Source organism: Larimichthys crocea, chromosome III, assembly GCF_000972845.2.
Source record: "Larimichthys crocea isolate SSNF chromosome III, L_crocea_2.0, whole genome shotgun sequence".
NCBI lineage: Eukaryota > Metazoa > Chordata > Actinopteri > Sciaenidae > Larimichthys > Larimichthys crocea.
Window position 1 is genome coordinate 6,158,205 of NC_040013.1, and position 19,215 is coordinate 6,177,419.

The 19,215-nt window shown below is 41.6% G+C and overlaps 2 protein-coding genes and 1 non-coding gene across 3 annotated transcripts; all 3 read left to right on the top strand.

Moving 5' to 3' along the window:
• Window positions 1–2,581: 2,581 nt before the first annotated feature.
• On the top strand, window positions 2,582–2,663 carry trnal-aag (transfer RNA leucine (anticodon AAG)). Its single transcript has one exon. It is a non-coding gene; the product is annotated as a tRNA-Leu (tRNA).
• A 1,061-nt stretch (window positions 2,664–3,724) lies between these two features.
• On the top strand, window positions 3,725–13,673 carry naa40 (N-alpha-acetyltransferase 40, NatD catalytic subunit). The gene is made up of 8 exons (XM_010729756.3): window positions 3,725–4,126; window positions 6,456–6,551; window positions 8,200–8,252; window positions 8,436–8,531; window positions 8,971–9,129; window positions 9,218–9,301; window positions 9,422–9,499; window positions 10,107–13,673. The coding sequence occupies exons 1-8, from the start codon at window positions 4,121–4,123 to the stop codon at window positions 10,252–10,254; spliced, it is 720 nt and encodes a 239-aa protein (XP_010728058.1). The 5' UTR covers window positions 3,725–4,120; the 3' UTR covers window positions 10,255–13,673.
• An 856-nt stretch (window positions 13,674–14,529) lies between these two features.
• b3gat3 (beta-1,3-glucuronyltransferase 3 (glucuronosyltransferase I)) lies at window positions 14,530–18,673 on the top strand. The gene is made up of 8 exons (XM_019255615.2): window positions 14,530–14,760; window positions 15,128–15,236; window positions 15,351–15,525; window positions 15,631–15,814; window positions 15,914–16,075; window positions 16,147–16,233; window positions 16,780–16,983; window positions 17,105–18,673. The coding sequence occupies exons 2-8, from the start codon at window positions 15,143–15,145 to the stop codon at window positions 17,201–17,203; spliced, it is 1,005 nt and encodes a 334-aa protein (XP_019111160.1). The 5' UTR covers window positions 14,530–14,760; window positions 15,128–15,142; the 3' UTR covers window positions 17,204–18,673.
• Window positions 18,674–19,215: the final 542 nt, after the last annotated feature.

The window sequence follows — 19,215 nt, forward strand, 5'->3', positions numbered from 1 at the left end:
GACCTTAACAATATCCCTTTGTCTCCTTGGGAATCACTCTGTTGTGCTATAATGTTCTCACAGTGTGACTTTGGTATAATATTCCTCTTTGCTGCTGTCTCACTTAATGAAAGAACACGCAGCAGTGTCTTTTCATGCTGCAGGGTGAGGGGAGATACCACAGTGTGGTTTATGCTTCAGCAGCCAGTTACAGTTTGTTTGGAAGAGCTGCTGTCAAAAGAGTGCCCAAAATGTGAGCCGAGTCAGGAAAACTGAGGTATGTTTTCTATAGCTGCTCATCTTTAAGCCTGTCTGGACTTCAATTCTAGGTTTGGAAGAGAATAAAAGCCTGCAATATGATATGAGTGACTTCAGACTGCACATTGCCATCTTGTGGTCACTGTGATAAACTGCTACTCAGATCATAAGAACTTAGCAGGATACCAACGAGCAAGAGAAGAGTCTGACTGACTCATGAGTAAACTGAGTGAAATGTTTCATATATGATGTTTTTTTATAAGGCCTTGGAATGAAAAAGACTGAAATGCAGAGATATTTGCAAAGTTAAATACATTCACAGATGTAGAATTTTGGAAATATTGTTGTCTCCTAGATAATTTTGAAGAGCCTAATACTTATGTTAATTTGGATATTTTTCCGTGTTTAATTAACTCATTCAACAGTTGTATTCGCCAAAGTTCTTCTGCACGATGGTCTAAAAGCTGCCCGATTGTTCTACTCCACCAGTTACACATCATGATGGTCGTTAAACTGTTTTCATTCATTCATTCTTATACCTTTTAGAAAATATTGGCATGAAAATGCATCAAATGAAGATGCAAGCTGCACTTCAGGCCTCCATGTTCCCAGAAAAATACAGGACATGACCTCTGTGTCCTACAACCCTGAATGGAATCTATACAACAACCTTTAATGTAATTAACCACCAACTGCATGACTCTTACTTTTTTTCATGACATACATACACCATCTATTACTTTAATAATGATGGCTTGTCTCAAAAGATACATAATGTGGTGTTAAAAGTCAACCCTAAAATACAATTCACATGATTTTTCTGTGATAGATGAAGCTCAGTTTTTGTGTAATTTGTCCATTTGAGTCTTTGAGAGTTTGTCCTGGAGCTGCTCCACTGACACGGAATAATGGAACAAATTCTTAGAAGCTTTAATGATTTTACTGTCTCTCTTTAGTTTAAGTGGGGCAACTTAAAACAAACATGTCACTTGATGCCTTTAGGCATTGGTGCTCTGATTTCCATCATTTAAGAACTCAGAGGGGCAGAAGTTCAATGTAGTGTGAGGAAGATGAATGAGTTATCAAAACATATTCATAAACAGCATGACATCTAATATGAAAAAGTGTAACTCAATGCTGCACTTCTGAAGTAGTGGTATAAAGTAACCGGTATAATAACCCTTTTTGGGTTCATACCAACTGTGTATCATCCTCCATACTGTATCCATATCTAATAGTTCACTCAAACATTGTGCAGAGGAGTACACGCAAATCAGAAATACAGTTTAATATGCAGACATTTATGCAACACATACATGTGGCAATACTTGCCAATTTTGTCAATGCAAGATTAATAGAGATAAATACATCAATTATCAAAGCCAAACACATCTGATGGCCCCAATTTGACCATACTGCTACAAAGAGCAGAACATCTGAAAGAAATTACACTGAATTAAGATCATAGTGAAATGTAATAAATATTTGACTTCTAGCAAAGTGTAATAGGTTCCAAATGCTCACTGAGCTGAGTTGTAATCAAGGTCCTTTTTTTCCACGATATCTGCATTTTCTTATGCTATAGCATCCAATCAAAAGAAACAGCAGACGCAGTTTGAGACTAGAAATACATATACTACACAGACCGACACACTATTTGCACCAATATGGGATAGAATACAAATAAATAAAAACATATTTCCCTATATTATTTACAGTTTTTTCCTTTCAGGTATAGTCCACATTTCCATCTTGAATGATATTCATGTAAGGTTCCCAGAGTTGGACAAAACGTTCCTCTTGCTTTTAACAATGTAAATTAGTCTTTCCAGACCAATATAATCTGAAATCTCCCTCAATGATGGTGCATCTGTACTTTTCCAATATAGTGCAATAGCCCTCCATAGTCCATATAATCATTCAGATATACTCCAAGTACACAGAGTTTGGTATAAAACTGTAGTATTAAACATGTCTGACAAACATTCCTTAAGTTTTGGATCTTTAGACTGTCCCATAGACAGTGAATAGAGTACCTTTATCATTCACACATGTAGAACAAACATTGGTGAAGCCTGACACGAGTTACTCCCAACTGCATGCATTTCTGTTTAATACCATAATGCATTCATAATAATATTTCAAACATGACTCTGTCTGAGTCTATCAGACGGAAATGACTGAAGGCCACTCCATGCTGCTGTGACGCTCCTTGACCCCGTCCAGCCCTCTCAGGGTCTGTCGTCACTTTCCAAACAAGGAAACTATATTCGCGCTAAAGTAGTGGTGCCTTCAGGAACTGTGGGAACAGTGAGAGACAAGCAGACAGATGGTCGCTCCACACGGTAGCGTGGCCGAGCGGTCTAAGGCGCTGGATTAAGGCTCCAGTCTCTTCGGAGGCGTGGGTTCGAATCCCACCGCTGCCAAGAAACTTTTATATGGAAACCTAAAAGTCTTCTCCAGAGCAAACAGTTAAAACAAAGTCCTTGAGATAAATGGTTAATGTGTCCTCTAATCAGCGTGGAAATTATGTTCCAAGGAAATTCATCACAACACAACTTGTGAAAGTAAGAAGTTGGTCTCTCGAGTATGGATTAAGTGTTTTAATAAGTGTGTAACCATGACAAATGTCCAAACTTAGTTTGCAAAACCATCATCGTCTCATTAATAATAGCAACAAAAAAGATTTCATCCAGTTTCATGAATACTCTGAGTTAGTAGTTGAATAAAAGTACATTTACCCAGCCCTTGTCCTCACCATACTCTGTGGTATAATACAAAAAGTACATTTTGAGGTGCTTATACTCTATTTTCATTTTCTGCTGCTTTGATTTTCACTTTAATTTAACATTTTATATAGGAAACCCATATTGATCTCATAAAATATGATAGATGGTTATAGGATGAACTAACCAAAGCTATATAAAAATATTTTAACTATCTCCAACTTAATCTCCAACTTAATAATATATATATATGGGGTCTTTTTGCTGCATAATGAGTAAGCTGCTTTCACTTTTAAGACTACATACATTACATTATTACTTGGTAATATTTTGAGTGAATGATTTTTACTTGCAATGCTATTTTTTTAGCATTTTTTTTTTATATTTGCTATTTCAGTTTTGTTTTTGTTTTTGCTTTTTACAGTATGTACTGTTAACTGCTCTGAGCAACAAGAGAAAATACAACTTTGACATTGCTTTGTAAAAATTAAGTAGATTGAAAATATTAAATATGAATATTAAATATTTCAAAAAACGTTGAATGTAAGGTAAAATAGGTTAAATATACATACGTCTAATGTACAGTACACAATACATAAGTTTAACGTATATTTTTATATTTTTGTTCGATTATATAAGTATATAAGTTTCAGAAGTGTCATAAGTTTGATGTCATTTACATTTTAGTTTTATGTATACATCATATTATAGATAAGTTTGATATAGGTGATATAAGTTTTCACTTTTCACAGAGAGAGCTCGGAAGTCGGAGCTCTCGGAGAGCACGTGAACGCAGCGTAGTTAGACGACGGAGCCGAGAGGAAAGAAAAGGGGCAGAGGAAGAGACCTGTGATAAATTCAGCCTCACTCTGTTGGCGCCAATCCGATTTAAAGAGGAGAAGAAAAAAAAACAGCATTTTTTTTTTTTTCATTGACGTTTTAATCAAACCTGCGTCTGTCCGCCGCTTGTCTGCCAGGCACGTCGCTCGGCGCTACGGCCAGCTAGCCTCGTTAGCACTCCATCTATCATTGTCATATTAATCTGGCCCCTTCTCCGAGTCTGTAGTCACGATACTAATAACTCAGCAACAGTGAGGCAGCGGGGACAATAGAGGTGTGTTTCTCCGGGGGGCATCGATAAAGACAGCAGCTTCAAAATGGGGGTGAGTTGTCTTGTGTGTGTGTGTGTGTTTGTGCCCGGTGTCTCGGTTTGCGGGGTGATAACAATGAAAGGTGGATGTTTGGGGTGAAATGCGTGATGGTGAGAGCAGAGAAAGAAAGAAAGGAGGGAGGAAAGGAAGAGATGTAGGCACCGAGGCTGCGTTAGCCGCGTAGCTTTCTCCTAAAATAGCACAATAAGCGCGCACACACACTGTGTTTGAGCATTGTTGCTGCATTGTCCTCGCCGCTAACTTCTCCTGATGTGTGTGTGTGTGTGCCATTGTTAGCCTGCTAGCTCCGCTAGCCACTTAGGAATGCCACATTAATGACGATGCTATGCTACAGGCTAAAGCTGAGCTATCACCGCTAATGTGTGTGTGTGTGTGTGTACGGATCAGTCCGGACTGTTAGCCCGCATGGTTGTGTTAAATTCACGGGGGGACTCTTTCACCCGGCACCGGGTCAGGCCTGCTGCAGCTCATGCTTTGTAAAAAGCTGACTTAAGTTGCCATAACTTTCAGCTAGACTTGACTTTATCCCCCACTTTCACTCCTGATAAACCAATCCACGTGTTTCTTCAAGCCTGTGCCTTGGTACACAGTTAATGCTCTGAGCTAAAGTTGGCTACATTCACTGCATTCCTCCTCCTTCCCCCCCCCATAATTGTTCCCTCCTCTAAAGTCAGGTCTGGATCTAATGAAGCTGTTTAGCTTATTCCTACTTGTTTGCCATTGTTTGTCTGTGCACTGTAAACACAGCACATGTAAATGCATGGGGGCTTTCCAAATATGGGCATGGCCTCTTTATGTTTTTTGCTGCATATGAAATGTCACACTTGGCATTAATTAATATTTTATTGTTAATTAATCCATAAGATGTCATCACAAACCCAAATCCGTCTCATTTAGGATGATATGAAACGGAGACGAGCTGCGAATCCTCACGTGTCAGTGCTTTTATGTCATAAATTATTAATCAGTTATTAAAATGATGGCAGGGGTTAAACGTCTAATCTCTTTTTGTGCCACCGTGCAGGACTTAACCCAGGAAATAGTGCTGCGAGAAGCTGTGAGATCAAGTGAAAGAGTCAAGCCACTTCTGCTGCGTGCGTGTGACTGAGTGTGCACTTTGTCTATGGATTTCCTGCTGTCAATAGTTAATGACGGCTAATAATCACCTTTTGTGGCCGTGTGATTGCAGCAGCAGCAGCAGTGATCGTGTTTTCTCTCCGTGTAAGCCAGGCGTAGATGCAGTCTGAGTAATTTGTGTGAATTATGGCTGCACCATCGCTGATACTAGCGTCGGACATCAAGCCAACAGCGGGGCCAAATTACAGTATCAGTATATGAGAAATTTTCCAATACTATAATCCCACAGCGAGGGCAATATGCGACATCAGCGATATAAACACTCCACTGTTTTTACACGGCGCTGACAAACAGTGGGGGGGTCATAATACCAAGTGATATGAATATGAATGTTGTTTTTATAGACGGCATCATCGTCTATTATTGTTTGTCCTGCATTTGTTTGTCCTGACTTTGAGGTTTGTTCTGTTCTCGTGTCATTAACTGTGTTTTTCATGTTGATGTGTGATAAAACGCCGCTGAATATGATGTCCGCACACACAGGCACGGAGCATTACTGGTAATTTGTGTGTATATGTAATATATGTGTATATATAAAAGGCAGATGAGTACTTGGGTAATTTAAAAAACATCAAAACAAGCCACAAAATCCATTCCACACCTCTTAAATGCAGCCTGAAGTTATGGCTCTAATAAGGACTGTGCAGGAGATAAATGGCATTAACGGCGCCGTGGTCGTGGTCCGGGTTGTGCTCTTTGATCTCCACCGCCGGGCTTTATGATATCTTGTTATCTGACATGCCGGCTCTCATGCCTCTTGTATCAAAACGCCGCAATTCCTTTTCATGTTATAACAGGAGGCTAACGCACGTCCTCCATCGATTTTTAGAGGAAGACACAATGAAGAATGGCGTCGTGTAAAACCTGCCAGCAAACACTTCAATTATACTCGGAGCCCCGCAGTGGATATCCAGATAAAAATGATGAGTGTATAATTGATGAAGTGACAAAAGCACAAGAGATTCTCTGTATGAAATTAATAGATTCGACAGTTCTTTGTTTCTTTCCTGGCTCGGCGATGATTATGAAGTGTAGACCTGGCTGTCTTTTTATTTTTATTAGATATTAATGATCAGACTGACATATTTTTATATCTTTTCCCATCTGTCCCTGCTTTTCTCTTCTCTTTCGTCCGCAATCGTCTCCCCATTTCCTCATCTCCTCCCGTACTTCCCGTGTCCAGAGGAAGTCCAACAGAGCAAAGGAGAAGAAAGCCCGGCGCCTGGAGGAGAGGGCAGCTATGGATGCCGTCTGCGCCAAGGTGGACGCAGCCAATAAGGTAACCATGGTCACATGGAGGCTTTTAGTGGGAACTTATGTGGAGTTATTTCAGGAACGTGGAGTCATCTCGTCCAAGAAACGGTAGACTGAGGTGTTTGAAGCTGCTTACCGACTGCAAAAACGAGCCAAAACCTTTGCAGTTGTGCGGCCCTCACAGCGTTGATGTTAAAAATAAATGCACTTTTGAGACCGTTAAGTGCTTCACATAAAAGCATCCACCGCTCGGCTCTTTGTGTGCCGTTTCAGGCTTTCCAGTGGATTCAGATTACATCGAGCACGGCCCTTTTTTTTTTTTTTTTTAATCTGCTTTTTATGAGCTGTGATTTCCCTCATTTGTTAAGCGACGCTAATAGACATGGTTCCATGTAATGACACCAAAAAAATGGGGATGCCCTCCATAGCCTAATTACACCCGTAATTGATATTCACATCCAAAGTGAGGCCAAATAAAGTGCCATATGTTTCTTTATGGATAATTAATCGGCGTCCTACCCATGTCGTGGAGCACACACAGCAGACGGCTCCTGTAGCTCGGAGTTGTTAGGCGTTAGTAAAGCTCGCACACTTGCAGTAGCTGCTACAGACTAGCTGTGGACAGGCCTGCCTGCTCTTATTACTTTTCTGTGTCACTTTGTCCCAAAATGGGGCACTCACTGTTGCACAGTGTTCTCTCTCTGTCTCTCTCTCGCCGCCTCTTTCCACTGTTGATGTGCCAACGGAGAAGGAATGCAAGAAATTCTCCCAAAGTAACATTTATTTTCTGTTTATGCTGCTGTCAACAGTAATGAATCTTCATTTAGACGATTGTTTCCAGTGAACAACCGGTGTATTCACTGCATAGAGGAAAAAAAAAAACTGATGTGATGTGGAGGAGAGCTCAGAGGTCACAGGGTCAGAGTGAGGAGCTTCATTTGTTTGTTATCCTGATCTTTAAATATCTCTGTTAGTTTTTATTTTGATTTTTTTTACAGCCGCATAGCTAACATGTTTGTCCTCATAATCTCTAACCTGAGAATATACTCTCAGTGCCAAGGAAAACCTGCCTTTGTGGGCGCTTTTCTATGAGTGACTAATGGAGCTTTAACACTAATATCCCTGTAATTTTCCTGCCTGTACAGGACCTCATTTGCTCTATTTAGGCTCTGGAGCCTGAAATTGATCCTGAGGGATGCTTAGTCTCTCCTACTCTCGTGTTTCACAGAAGCACTGCGTTGACGAGTAAAATAAAGAAGTGTAGCGGTGCAGCCAGCGATCATTTTCATCAGGTTTAATGTCATTTTAACGACGAATCGTCTAATCTCTAAAACGTCACAACAAATTCCCACTGATATTTTCCAGAGCCGTCTGTGAAAGTCTTTAAGCATCCTGTTTTTGTCCAACCAACAGTCTATAACACGTTTTGTTTACTGCTGTTTAATACAAATAAAAGTAGCTCATCCTCACATTTTGAGAAGCTGGTGCCAGCAAGTATTTGACATTTCTGCTCAAAAAGTGGCTGATTTGTGTGCCGCAGAATTATGTTAAGCTCATCGATGCACTGAACATCTTTTTAAAATATGTGTACAGTGAATTTCCACCCGGGAAAGACGTGATACTCTTGTGTTTTTTTGAAAATCTCGAGCTAATTTTGCCCCTTCTCCACACAGCTCGATGACCCACTGGCTGCCTTCCCAGCCTTCAAAAAGTACGACAGAAATGGGTACGGATTGCTTCGCATGCCTACAAAGAAGTTATTCAGTGTTTCATGAAGTACATACTTGTTTGATTTTTCTCCATGGAGGGCAGAGTTGGTCTGCTGATGGTATTTATGTCTTCTCTTTGTCTTGACTTAGCTACATGATGTTTGATGTTACTGACACGGTTTACTTCTCTTCCCCTGCAGGCTGAACCTGCAGATAGAGTGTAAGAGAGTGACCTCCCTGAACCCGCTGTCTGTGGAGTGGGCCTTCGAACTCACCAGAGCCAACATGCAGACACTGTAAGACACTGTAGCTCTCGAGCAGAGTGATGAATGGCCGGGCTCACGTAGATATGAATAGTAGATTACAGCTGGGAAGAAGTGCAGACGAGCCAGAAATCCTTTGTGCACAGGAGAATTGGAGAGTGACATTAAACAGCCGCAGAGTAAGACGTGGATCAGAGCGTCTTTATGAGTTGGAGCGTGCGAGCCTGCAGAGCAGAGGCAACGTAGACAGATTTGAGACAGAGGCAGAGTAATTACTACAATTTATCTTGTCTCGCTTTGCCAGAATTTGAGTGTTCAATTTTGCAAACGGCAGCCAATCGGCCGAAGCTAAATTTGATCCATTTTGGAAAACGTGTCACTGTCAGAGCAGCATGATGACAGGAGTGGGGGGATTAGTCTGCGTGATCCGGCTCGAGTCGACCCACTTTTTTTTTTTTCGCCGTGCCCGCAGGTATGAGCAGAGCGAGTGGGGGTGGAAGGAGAGGGAAAAGAGGGAGGAGATGAACGACGAGAGGGCGTGGTACCTGCTGGCCCGCGACGGCGACTCCGCCCCCGTGGCCTTCTCTCACTTCCGATTCGACGTGGAGTGCGGGGAGGAGGTTTTATATTGGTAAGAGACGCGAGACGCGAGTTTTTGCAGAGCCGAAATTCCAGCAGCCGATGTGTTTCACCTGTTTTCCGTTGTGTTGACTCTGCAGCTATGAGGTGCAGTTAGAGAGCAGAGTGCGGAGGAAAGGACTCGGCAAGTTCCTCATCCAGATACTACAGCTCATCGCTAACAGGTAAAATCCAGAGAACAGTTGTAAGACCGTGAATCCCGTCAGAGTAACACATCTTTAGTTTGTTTACAAGAAATCTGTCATGACACCCTGAGGTGAATCTGTTTGTTTCTTTCTGTCCAGCACGCAGATGAAGAAAGTGATGTTGACAGTTTTCAAACACAACCACGGGGCTTATCAGTTCTTCAGAGAAGCTTTACAGTGAGTATGACTCAGGATGTGTCATTAAAAAAAAAAATATGGAGAAACTTGAAGTTTAACCGTGAATGTTTTTTTTACATTTTTTTTATTTCTGTAACACGTAATCAGTCTTTGAACAGGCTGATAAAAACACTCGTCACTTGGGCGAGACTGCAATCTAATGTCCAGATATGCAGCGTCTCCGAAGCTTCCCCTCTAAAGCAGTGCTTCCCAACCTGGGGTGGGGGTCGCAAGGTTCAGTCTGAAAGGTCGTGAGGTTCAGTCTGAAAGGTCGTGAGGTTATTGACAGGCTATGTAAGCAGAAAAACATTTCTATAACATTTTCCTCTAATATTTGCTCTGTTGTCTGACAAAATACTGGTTTAATTTGAGGTATTAGCCATTTATTCAAAAAAAACTGTATTGGAACAAATCAAGGTGGGGGGGGGGGTGACTAAACATGTTCAACAGATTTTTGGGATGTCGGTAACATGTAGTGAGGGAGTTTTCTGGTTTTAAAATCAGGCTCATAGATGCAGAAGACGTTTCAGTGTTGATGGCTGCCTTCACACCCCTCCCTCTCCCTCCGTCTGTCTGTCTGTCTCTCTCTGTCTGTCTCATATTTTAGGTTTGAGATCGACGAGACTTCACCAAGCATGTCCGGTTGCTGCGGCGACGACTGCTCTTACGAGATCCTCAGCCGGCGGACCAAACACGGCGAGGCCTCGGCGGGACACACCCACGGCGGTGGGCACTGCGGTGGCTGCTGCCACTGATCCAGCTCCAGCTTATCCACCTTTTACGATTTGGGTTTAAAACAAAAACAAAAAAAACAACAAAAAAAACAACAAAAAAAAGCCAGCAACTTTTCATGGCTGTGTGTGAAAGCTTGAGCTGCCTGCTACTACTGCAAGCATTTTGAGTTTGAACGGCTGTAGATGAACCGATGGTGGAATACCTGGCTACAGATATTGATGTCGCATTATGGATTGAGATTTACGTGTTTTTGTTTTTTTTTGTTTTTTGTGTGTATTCCTGCTACAAAAGCAGTATGCAGTGTGAGCTTTCACACATAGCTCCTGTTTGTTTGTTTGTTTGTTTGTTTGTTTGTTTTTTTCTTGGTTCAGTGTCCAAGCCATCTCTTCTCATTCTCTTATCCCAGTTAATGATGACAATTAGTAGTTTCCCAGTCGAGAACAAGCTAAAGCATTGCTGACAATTCTCTACCACTGCAACGAACCTCATCCCATCCTGCTTCTCCCCTCTTCTCGCGCGCTATACTGTATCCGATCACAGCGCAGCACGCCTCAAACTTTCACTCGGGACCTAAAAGTGTTTGCGATAGCCTGGCTGTATTCTAGAAACTTACTGCCTCACGTCTAGATTGCTCAAGCGTAAGACAGGATTTAGTGGTAAATATTGGTAAATCATGCAGTCACTCAGTTACCACGTCTAATAAGCAGAGTTTGTCGGTTTCTGTTATACAGCTGAGCTCTTTGAGATTTGTTTCACTGAATCATGGTCCCAGCGTTATGCTACAATGTGTCACGCTTGGGTCTCAGAAAAAGTCTTGAAGCGTTACTGTACTGTGATATCACCCGTTATGTTGCAAGTTCTAAACATAATCTAAACATACGGCTTGGAAGTTATTTTTGTAACAAGAGCACTGCAGCTAGCAGCAACCGCACTGTTTCAAGCAGTCCGTTATACTACTTGTTACAACATTACAGTATAGCATTGGCACTACTCATCTCCTCTCTTCATGTCTCCCCCGCTTTTAATTTTTCTAACTTATGAGATGTTCAAGATTGCCTTTTTTTTTTTTTGTTTTCTCCCAGTGAAACGAGTAAAACTATTTTAAATTGTAAAGCTGCATCCGACCCTGAAAATAACCCCGGTGTGACCCTCTCAACTTGCTTTAACCGTCGGAGGTACATGAAGCCACACGGCGTTCTCTAGTTAATTAAATCATTCGCTCTCATTTTCACGCTCTCTTCTTCCCGTTTCCATGCTTACAGACAGACTGATGTCACCTGCTCTAATGTGTCACATCCTCCCTTCTCTCTCCTTTTGTTTTCCATCCTCCCTTCACGTCCTAAAGGCACCGAATGATGACTGCAGACCCGTTTCTGTTGCTTTAGTCACTTCTTGCTTGCCTCTTCGTCCACTTTTCCGAGAGGTACTAACCATAAACGAGTTGATGTTGACGCTACCTTTTTAGCTGTATTTAAAAAATACTCCAGACCATCCTCCATCCCCTCTCTTACACACATTTCTGCTAGCATGAGCAAATCATATTGATTTAACATGGATGAGGATCGGTAGAAGTCACCGCTTCATTATGTGGCCGTTTGAAGCTGGATGCTGTTAACTCGGAGGTAGAAACATGGGTTGGGTGGATGATGGAAGTAATCCTAGAGCACTGACGGTGTTTTTGTTGTTTTGTAGTCTTTATTCCTCCTCCTCAGTCGTCAACTGTTATCCCAGCCCTCCGTCATTTAGTTTGCATGACGAAATTTTCAAAGATCTTGAATAAAACTGGTGGTGTAAATCAGGATTTCGCAACAGCGGTGCTGCTTCTGCGTCACTGTCTGAGCTCTGAAATCCTCACGCGGTTTCACAGTGTTGCTTTAATACTTACAGACAAATCTCCCACGAGAATCAGTGCATGTTAGAAGTATGTGAAAGGGTTGTGTGAAATTTAAAGCTAATGCTGGTGTTTAGTATCCCTTAAAGCATCTTGGCGCTGTAAGATTTGGGTAAAGTTGTGCTGCCAAGATGTTTGAAGGAGTCCCACGACATTACAACCTGGAACTGCTCTGATCTTGTTGATTCCGTTTCGTACAAAACCTTCAGGGTATTTTTTTGAACGGTTCAGGTGCGAGTCGGCTGAAGCCCTATCTAGAAACCACCACAAAACCCTTTAATTCCAGGACTGTAGTCAGTTTGTACAGATTTTACATGTGGGCTGAAGGAGTGGGAAAAAAAAACATTGTGGATGTAAAGATTCCTCTGTCTAGTGTGGCTGTGAGGAGATTTAAATTGGTACGTTTTGAAACGCTTTTTTAAAAAAAAGGAGGCTCAACTTGAGATTTCACACATCGAGTATGTGAAACAGGGGAGAGTAAAATGTGAAGAAACACCTAAATACTGAATTAATCTGTGTTACACAAGAACAAAATGTTATTTATCACTGAAAGAACGACCAGGTTCGGATCCTGGGGTGAAAGTTTCTGGCCGTTTCCAGACTGGGTAGAGACAAAAAACAAAAAACAAAATCATCACCTGGAGACGACATATCGGTGTCTCACGATGATCATGAACAACATATTTCTTGTTTTAGTGCTAGACTACCTTCTGATAAGTACAGTAAATCATTTTTTTTGTACTACATAAGTTACAATAAAAAAGGATGTTGTACATAGTGGTAGAATATCAACCGACTGACAGTCTCTCTCTCTCTCAGGTTAATCAAACGTAATCAAACCTCATCGTACATTTAACAACCATGTTGTCAGTTAGCTGTTGACTGGATTGGCTGCAGCTCTGACCTAGAGTCAGTTTTTGTTTGTGTGTCATTGTATTTAAAGAAAGTGTTCTTATTAGTTTTATGTTGCAGTAAACGGAAAACACTCCTTTTGCCTTGTAAATGTGAAATTGCATGAAAACGAATGACGCAATGTTTGAACTGACTCTAGATCAGCGCTTAGTTGTTACATTCAATCCAGACAGGTGGGCTGTCTTTTAAAACAAACAAACAAAAAAGGCTTACTGGAAGGAAAAAAAAAATTGTTTTGTGAAAATATCCTCAGTTTGAAAATGAGCCTGAACTTAACCAGTTTTCTTTTAAGTCAGTGAGAACTTTTTATTTTAGAGAATGGTTGCATACCCTCACAGACTCACAGATCCTCCTCTTGGTCTCTTCTCTCTGTGTTTTGTATATATATAAATATATATACATAAGCTGTTGTGGACTCATCTTCACTTTCATTTCCTGGCCTTTTACAGGTGAAACACTTTTTTAAACATGACGTTGAAAAGAGAAAAAAGGAAAAAAAAAACCTCCATGTTTGAGAGCGAGTGTTAGAACGGTCCTGTCCATAAACGACAATGAAAGGGAAAACTAAGTCATTATGCCTTGTCAGTGTTTTATTTGTATGTTACAAATAAAGGAAAGTTGTTTGACTTTTCAAGAGATGCCTTTTTTTGTTTATTATTTATTTTCAAGGAGACAAATGCATAGAAGCCAGTTTCTGCCTGGAAAAGGAAAATAGTTTGATTAATTACGATAAAAATGTGAGTGAGTGAAGTGTTTGCCCCCTTTCTGATTTCTTATTTTTTTGCGTGTTTGTCACACTTAAATGTTTCAGATCATCAAACAAATGTAAATATTAGACAAAGATAACACAAGTAAACACAAAATGCAGTTTTTAAATGAAGGTTTTTATTATTAAGGGGGGGAAAAAATCCAAACCTACATGGCCCTGTGTGAAAAAGTGATTGCCCCCTAAAACTAATAGCGAGTTGGGCCACCCTTAGCAGCAACAACTGCAATCAAGCGTTTGTGATAACTGACATTGAGTCTTTGAAAGAAAGAAAGAAAGAAAGAAAGAAAGAAAGAACTCAGTAGTACAACAATAGTACTTTATTGATTTTAATGGATGATTTTTTTGTTGCAGCAGCATTTACAAGTAACAGAACAGGCACACACTGTACACAGGCATGAGGTAAAACAATACAAATAGAATAAACTAAGCAGGAAGAACATATGGTTCTACCTCTAAAACATACATAAGAGAAATATGCATATTGACTCTTGTGCAAATGTGTATTGTGAGTATGTCAGTTATGACTAAGTCAAAAATGGATTTCAATTCAATCAGTAATTAGATGCTAAATTGATGAGTCAAAATCATTTTATACATTTAATATATAGTTTGACAGATTGATAAATCTGTATATTTTCATACATTATACTTTACTCCCCTTTAAAGACATAAATATTGTTTTATCAGCCATTATTTCAAAGTCCTCTTGTGGAACTGTTGCCACCGCTTCGTTGTAGTGGGGGGGGGACTCCTTACTGTGTTGCAGTACAACAGGAAGTTGTTGGTACATTTGCTGCCTCGCTGAGGTGGATGAATGGATGGAGGCTCTGCTGATGGATGCTCTGCTGATGGAGGAGCTGTGTCTTCGCTCACGTCTGTCCAAGATGCCGTGAGCCCTTCAGGCTCGTAACTAAACTGCCGCCGCTGCTGATACTTAAAGATTTCTCTCCTCCGGTGAGTTCACGGAGCCTGTCAGGCTAACGTAGCTTAGCTCGCGTCGATTCATCACCAGGTGAAAATGCAAATTCATATCAGCTGACGCACACACACACACACACACACACACACACACACACACACACACACACACACACACACACACACACACACACACACGCACACACACACACACACACGGCTAGCCTCAGCTAGCTTCACGTTAATGTTGTTAAACGGGGATGCTAACCCTGCGAGCTAGCCGTCTGGCTAAATGAGAATTTAAAACATCTCCACAACCAAGACAGGAAACCTAACACCTGATAAAAGAGTCGTAAACAAACCCTGCAGACTCTTATTTAATGTTTTCTGTGTCGTCCTTTAGCTGCTCCAGGGTACCATGGCAACGAGGATGAAGCTGAAGCTGAAGACCGTGTTCGTGCTCTACTTCATGGTCTCCCTCCTGGGCCTCATCTATGCACTGATGCAGCTCGGTGAGCAACTTTATTTTTCCATTGTGGTCCTCAGACAAAGCTGTGATTGTGTGTCCAAGTTGCACAAGCAGAAAAAAAACTTTTTAACTTGTCTGTCGTGTCTCCACTTTGCAGGTCAGCGCTGCGACTGCACCGAACACGACATCCCGAAAGACCGTACCATATCTCGGCTGCGGGGGGAGCTGCACCGTCTTCAGGAGCAGATAAGGAAGTCGGAGGCGACCAAGCAACCCCAGAAACCGCCGGCCAGGCAGCCCACCGTCTTTGTCATCACCCCGACATACGCGAGGTAGCTGAGAGTTTCCTGCTCGCTCGTCTCCACCCTCCTCCTCCTCCTCCTCCTCCTCTCTCGCTGTCCACATGCACCTCTGATTTCTGTCCGCCTCTGTCTCAGGCTGGTGCAGAAGGCCGAGCTGACTCGTCTGTCCCAGACCTTCCTCCATGTTCCTCAGCTCCACTGGATCGTGGTGGAGGACTCGCCGCACAAGACGCCACTGGTGACTGATCTCCTGGTGAAGAGTGGCGTGACCTACACACACCTACACATGCCCACCGCCAAGGACCGTAAACTGCAGGAGGTGAGCAGAAAAACCAACAGTCTTTCCTGTTTTTGTCCTTTTAAAATTAAAATTTTCCAAAAATAGTGTTTGAGCCTGAATACTCTCTCTCCTCCTCAGGGTGACCCCAGCTGGCTGAAGCCCCGTGGCGTCGAGCAGAGGAATGAGGGTCTACGGTGGCTCAGAGAGGACAGAAGGGCTCAACCGGGAGGAGACAACCAGCAGGGAGTGGTTTACTTCGCTGATGACGATAACACATACAGCCTGCAGATATTTGAAGAGGTTGGTGATCCACAGTAGTGGATAGGTGTTTTTAAAACGTGCAATGACTCAACATGATTGTCTTGTCTCAGATGAGGAGTACCCAGCGAGTATCAGTGTGGCCGGTGGGGCTGGTTGGAGGGATGAAATACGAGAGGCCCGTGGTTGAAGGAGGAAAGGTACGTGCCTTTATATGTTCAACACAACTCAAGTCTTCTTACCGTCTTTTTCAAGAGTTTTCACAGTTTTCTTTATCGTGGAGATAACTGACTTCTCGAGATGTGACCTCAGTTTGGAATTTAAGTCATGACAGCTGAGTAAAGTCCATCAGCTGAGAAAGACTGAGATGTGGTTGAAGCCTAAAAAAAATCTTTGTAAGTAGACCCTTGAAACAAAGTTTCTGCAAGTTCAAGAGTTTCATGCTTTTTCTTACATCTTCACAATATAAAAATGTTATAAATAGATTTTTCAAATATAAAATTACACTAAAAAAACACTGACTGTCTCTGTAACTCATTTCCAGTCATATTTTCTCTCATATTTGTTGACACTGATCTTGATTTTTAAAAAAGACGATCATCAAGTGCAGCATTTGAAGCTGATATCTAATAATATCAACAATTCTCTTCTCACAAAGTCCATTTACTGTCTTATCAGAGCCACGTCAGCAAAAATTTGTACCATTACGCAATATTGTATTTATGTTTTTTGATGACTCTTCTCAGGTGGTTCGCTTTCATACCGGCTGGCGCCCCAGCCGTCCCTTCCCGATGGACATGGCCGGCTTCGCCGTGTCCCTAAAACTGGTCCTGTCCAATCCAGAGGCTTGTTTTGATGGCGAGGCACCAATGGGCTTCCTGGAAAGCAGCTTCCTTCAGGGATTGGTTACCATGGACGAACTGGAGCCCAAAGCGGACAACTGCTCTAAAGTACGAGTGTGTATGTGTGTGTTAGAGAGAGAGAGAACACTTGAGGAACATGAGTGAAAGATGTTAACGATGTGCATGCATGTTGTATTTACATGTCGGATCATGTGTGTGCGTTTTGTAGGTGCTGGTGTGGCACACACGGACAGAGAAACCGAAGATGAAGAGAGAGGAGGCTCTGCACGCTCAGGGACTGGGTTCAGACCCTGCGGTGGAGGTCTGAGGGACACACACACACACACGCACAATCACACACACACACACATACACACTGTAAAGCGTACTCTGCTGTTTAATGCTGCATAATGTAACTCTGCGTTGTAAATACTGTAAAACAGAAAAACATCAGTTCGAGGTGACATTTAAACTCAGCTGGTTACGATGTCTGCTCTTTTCGTGTCAGGTAGTAAACGTACGTGTGTGTATATATTGAGTGAGTGTTAAAGCTGTGCTGCCTGTATGTTCATGTACGTATCAGGGTTTTTTTTTTCGTTACAGTTAGTTGACTTTATCCAGCAGCGCAGTGGATGAAACTCTGGAGTTTAAACAGTCGCCTGATGGGGGCGCCAGTTTTTAACCTTGCAGGGCCGTGCTGTTACACCACAATACACTCGCAGCTGGAGGAGCGATGCAGACGTATCTGTAGGGTGAACTCCTTCCTCTGCAGTGTAACTCATTCCTGACAGTGGCTCTGGCTCTTGTTTCCTCTGCTGATCTGTAATCGGCATCTTTGACTGATTTCTAAGATACAGTTGCGACAGAGCACTTTGTTCATGCATGGCTTCTATTTTTGCGTGGCTAGTGTCCATGTGATTGTATTCAACCATGTTTCTTTTAAAAAAATCATAATCACAGCACGATAAAAAGCTCTATACAACCTGTCTAATCCAAATGTCTGCGTTTGCTATCAAGTTAATAGTATTGTGAAGCAAAGGTAGTGCAAATGCGCATTTCTTGACAGTAAGCACTTCATAACATGAACAAAAGACACAAAACACACTCATTTATTTAAAGAAATACGCCACAATAGCCGTCACCTCGTATTTATTATGCTCTCAAACACCTGTGTCACAAACACATGGTGCAACTTAGCAACACTGTTCTGCAACATAGACATAACATACAGAGGAAGGTTTCACACCCAGTGTAGCTTTAGTGTTAAAGCTCAGAGCTCACTATTAGTGTTAATAGTGTCATAGCACAACAAGTAGTTCCAACCAGCTGTTTTTAGTGATTTTTTGTTTTTAACAACTTGTGGAATCCATTTATAGGCCATTTGTTCTTCTTATGCAAAAGCACGCCGTCCATGTTACATTTCCACACTCTGACACAAGAAAAAGACTTGAATTTGCCTTTTTAATAGGCAGGAAATCCCTGGTACTTTTACAGTAGCAGTATAGAGTGTATTTGAATGAATATGAATTGAATTACTCAAGCTGCGTTTGATTATCTTCCCTCAGAAGTTGGAAGAACAAAGAGCGAAACAACACGCATCGAGCGAGTGCTCCTCGGCTACTGCTGTATGATACTGTAAAAACAAGCTAGTGCCTGCTTAAGTGTAATTTAGTGCCTGTAAGTTGATTCTCCAACGGTGTATAATGTATTTATTACTGTAATATCGTTCTTTTCATTGTACCATGTGATGATGTCTGTTCTCTGGCCTTGAAAATAAACCTACATGATGTAAAACATGTTTCGTCGTTGTATTTTGGTGTTTTTAGTGTTTAGGATTTAGCCAACTGAACACCCCTCACCTCACCCTCCCCTGTCAGATAGTATAAGGAACCTAAAGTGTGTGTGAAACTTGTGAAAAAATCTAGTTAGTATTTGGTTTGTCCATTCTTGGCTACCGTAGAAACATGGTGATACAATAGGGCAGACTCTGGAAAATGGAGCTGCTCACTCCGTAGATATAAAAAAAAAACTAAAAGTCTAAAGTAACAAAAACAATCATTCTTATTCCCAGATGCTTATACACAAATGAAAACATACTTATGACTAGTATATTCCGTATTTGACTAGAATAAATCGAAGTCTAACATACTGGACCTTTAAACTTCAGTGATTCATGGTTATCTCAGTTTACCAAACGTGTGATCAGTGTTTGGGAATGGAACACTATGAACTAAAGTATTGTTAAGGTCCTATCTTGTATCTCAGCTGTGTAATAGTTTTTGTTACTTATCTCTTGAGGTATGTACCTATGCAGATTGTTTTGGTTGTTCTTGCCCAGAC

What these genes read in the sequence shown, in the direction of transcription:
- b3gat3 (XM_019255615.2), top strand. Translation starts at nt 15,143, where the DNA reads ATGGCAACGAGGATGAAGCTGAAGCTGAAGACCGTGTTCGTGCTCTAC. An exon ending in AGGACCGTAAACTGCAGGAG is followed by an intron (nt 15,815 to 15,913) that starts GTGAGCAGAAAA and finishes TCTCCTCCTCAG; the next exon opens with GGTGACCCCAGCTGGCTGAA. An exon ending in GCCTGCAGATATTTGAAGAG is followed by an intron (nt 16,076 to 16,146) that starts GTTGGTGATCCA and finishes GTCTTGTCTCAG; the next exon opens with ATGAGGAGTACCCAGCGAGT.
- naa40 (XM_010729756.3), top strand. An exon ending in AGGTGGACGCAGCCAATAAG is followed by an intron (nt 6,552 to 8,199) that starts GTAACCATGGTC and finishes TTCTCCACACAG; the next exon opens with CTCGATGACCCACTGGCTGC. An exon ending in AAAAAGTACGACAGAAATGG is followed by an intron (nt 8,253 to 8,435) that starts GTACGGATTGCT and finishes CTTCCCCTGCAG; the next exon opens with GCTGAACCTGCAGATAGAGT.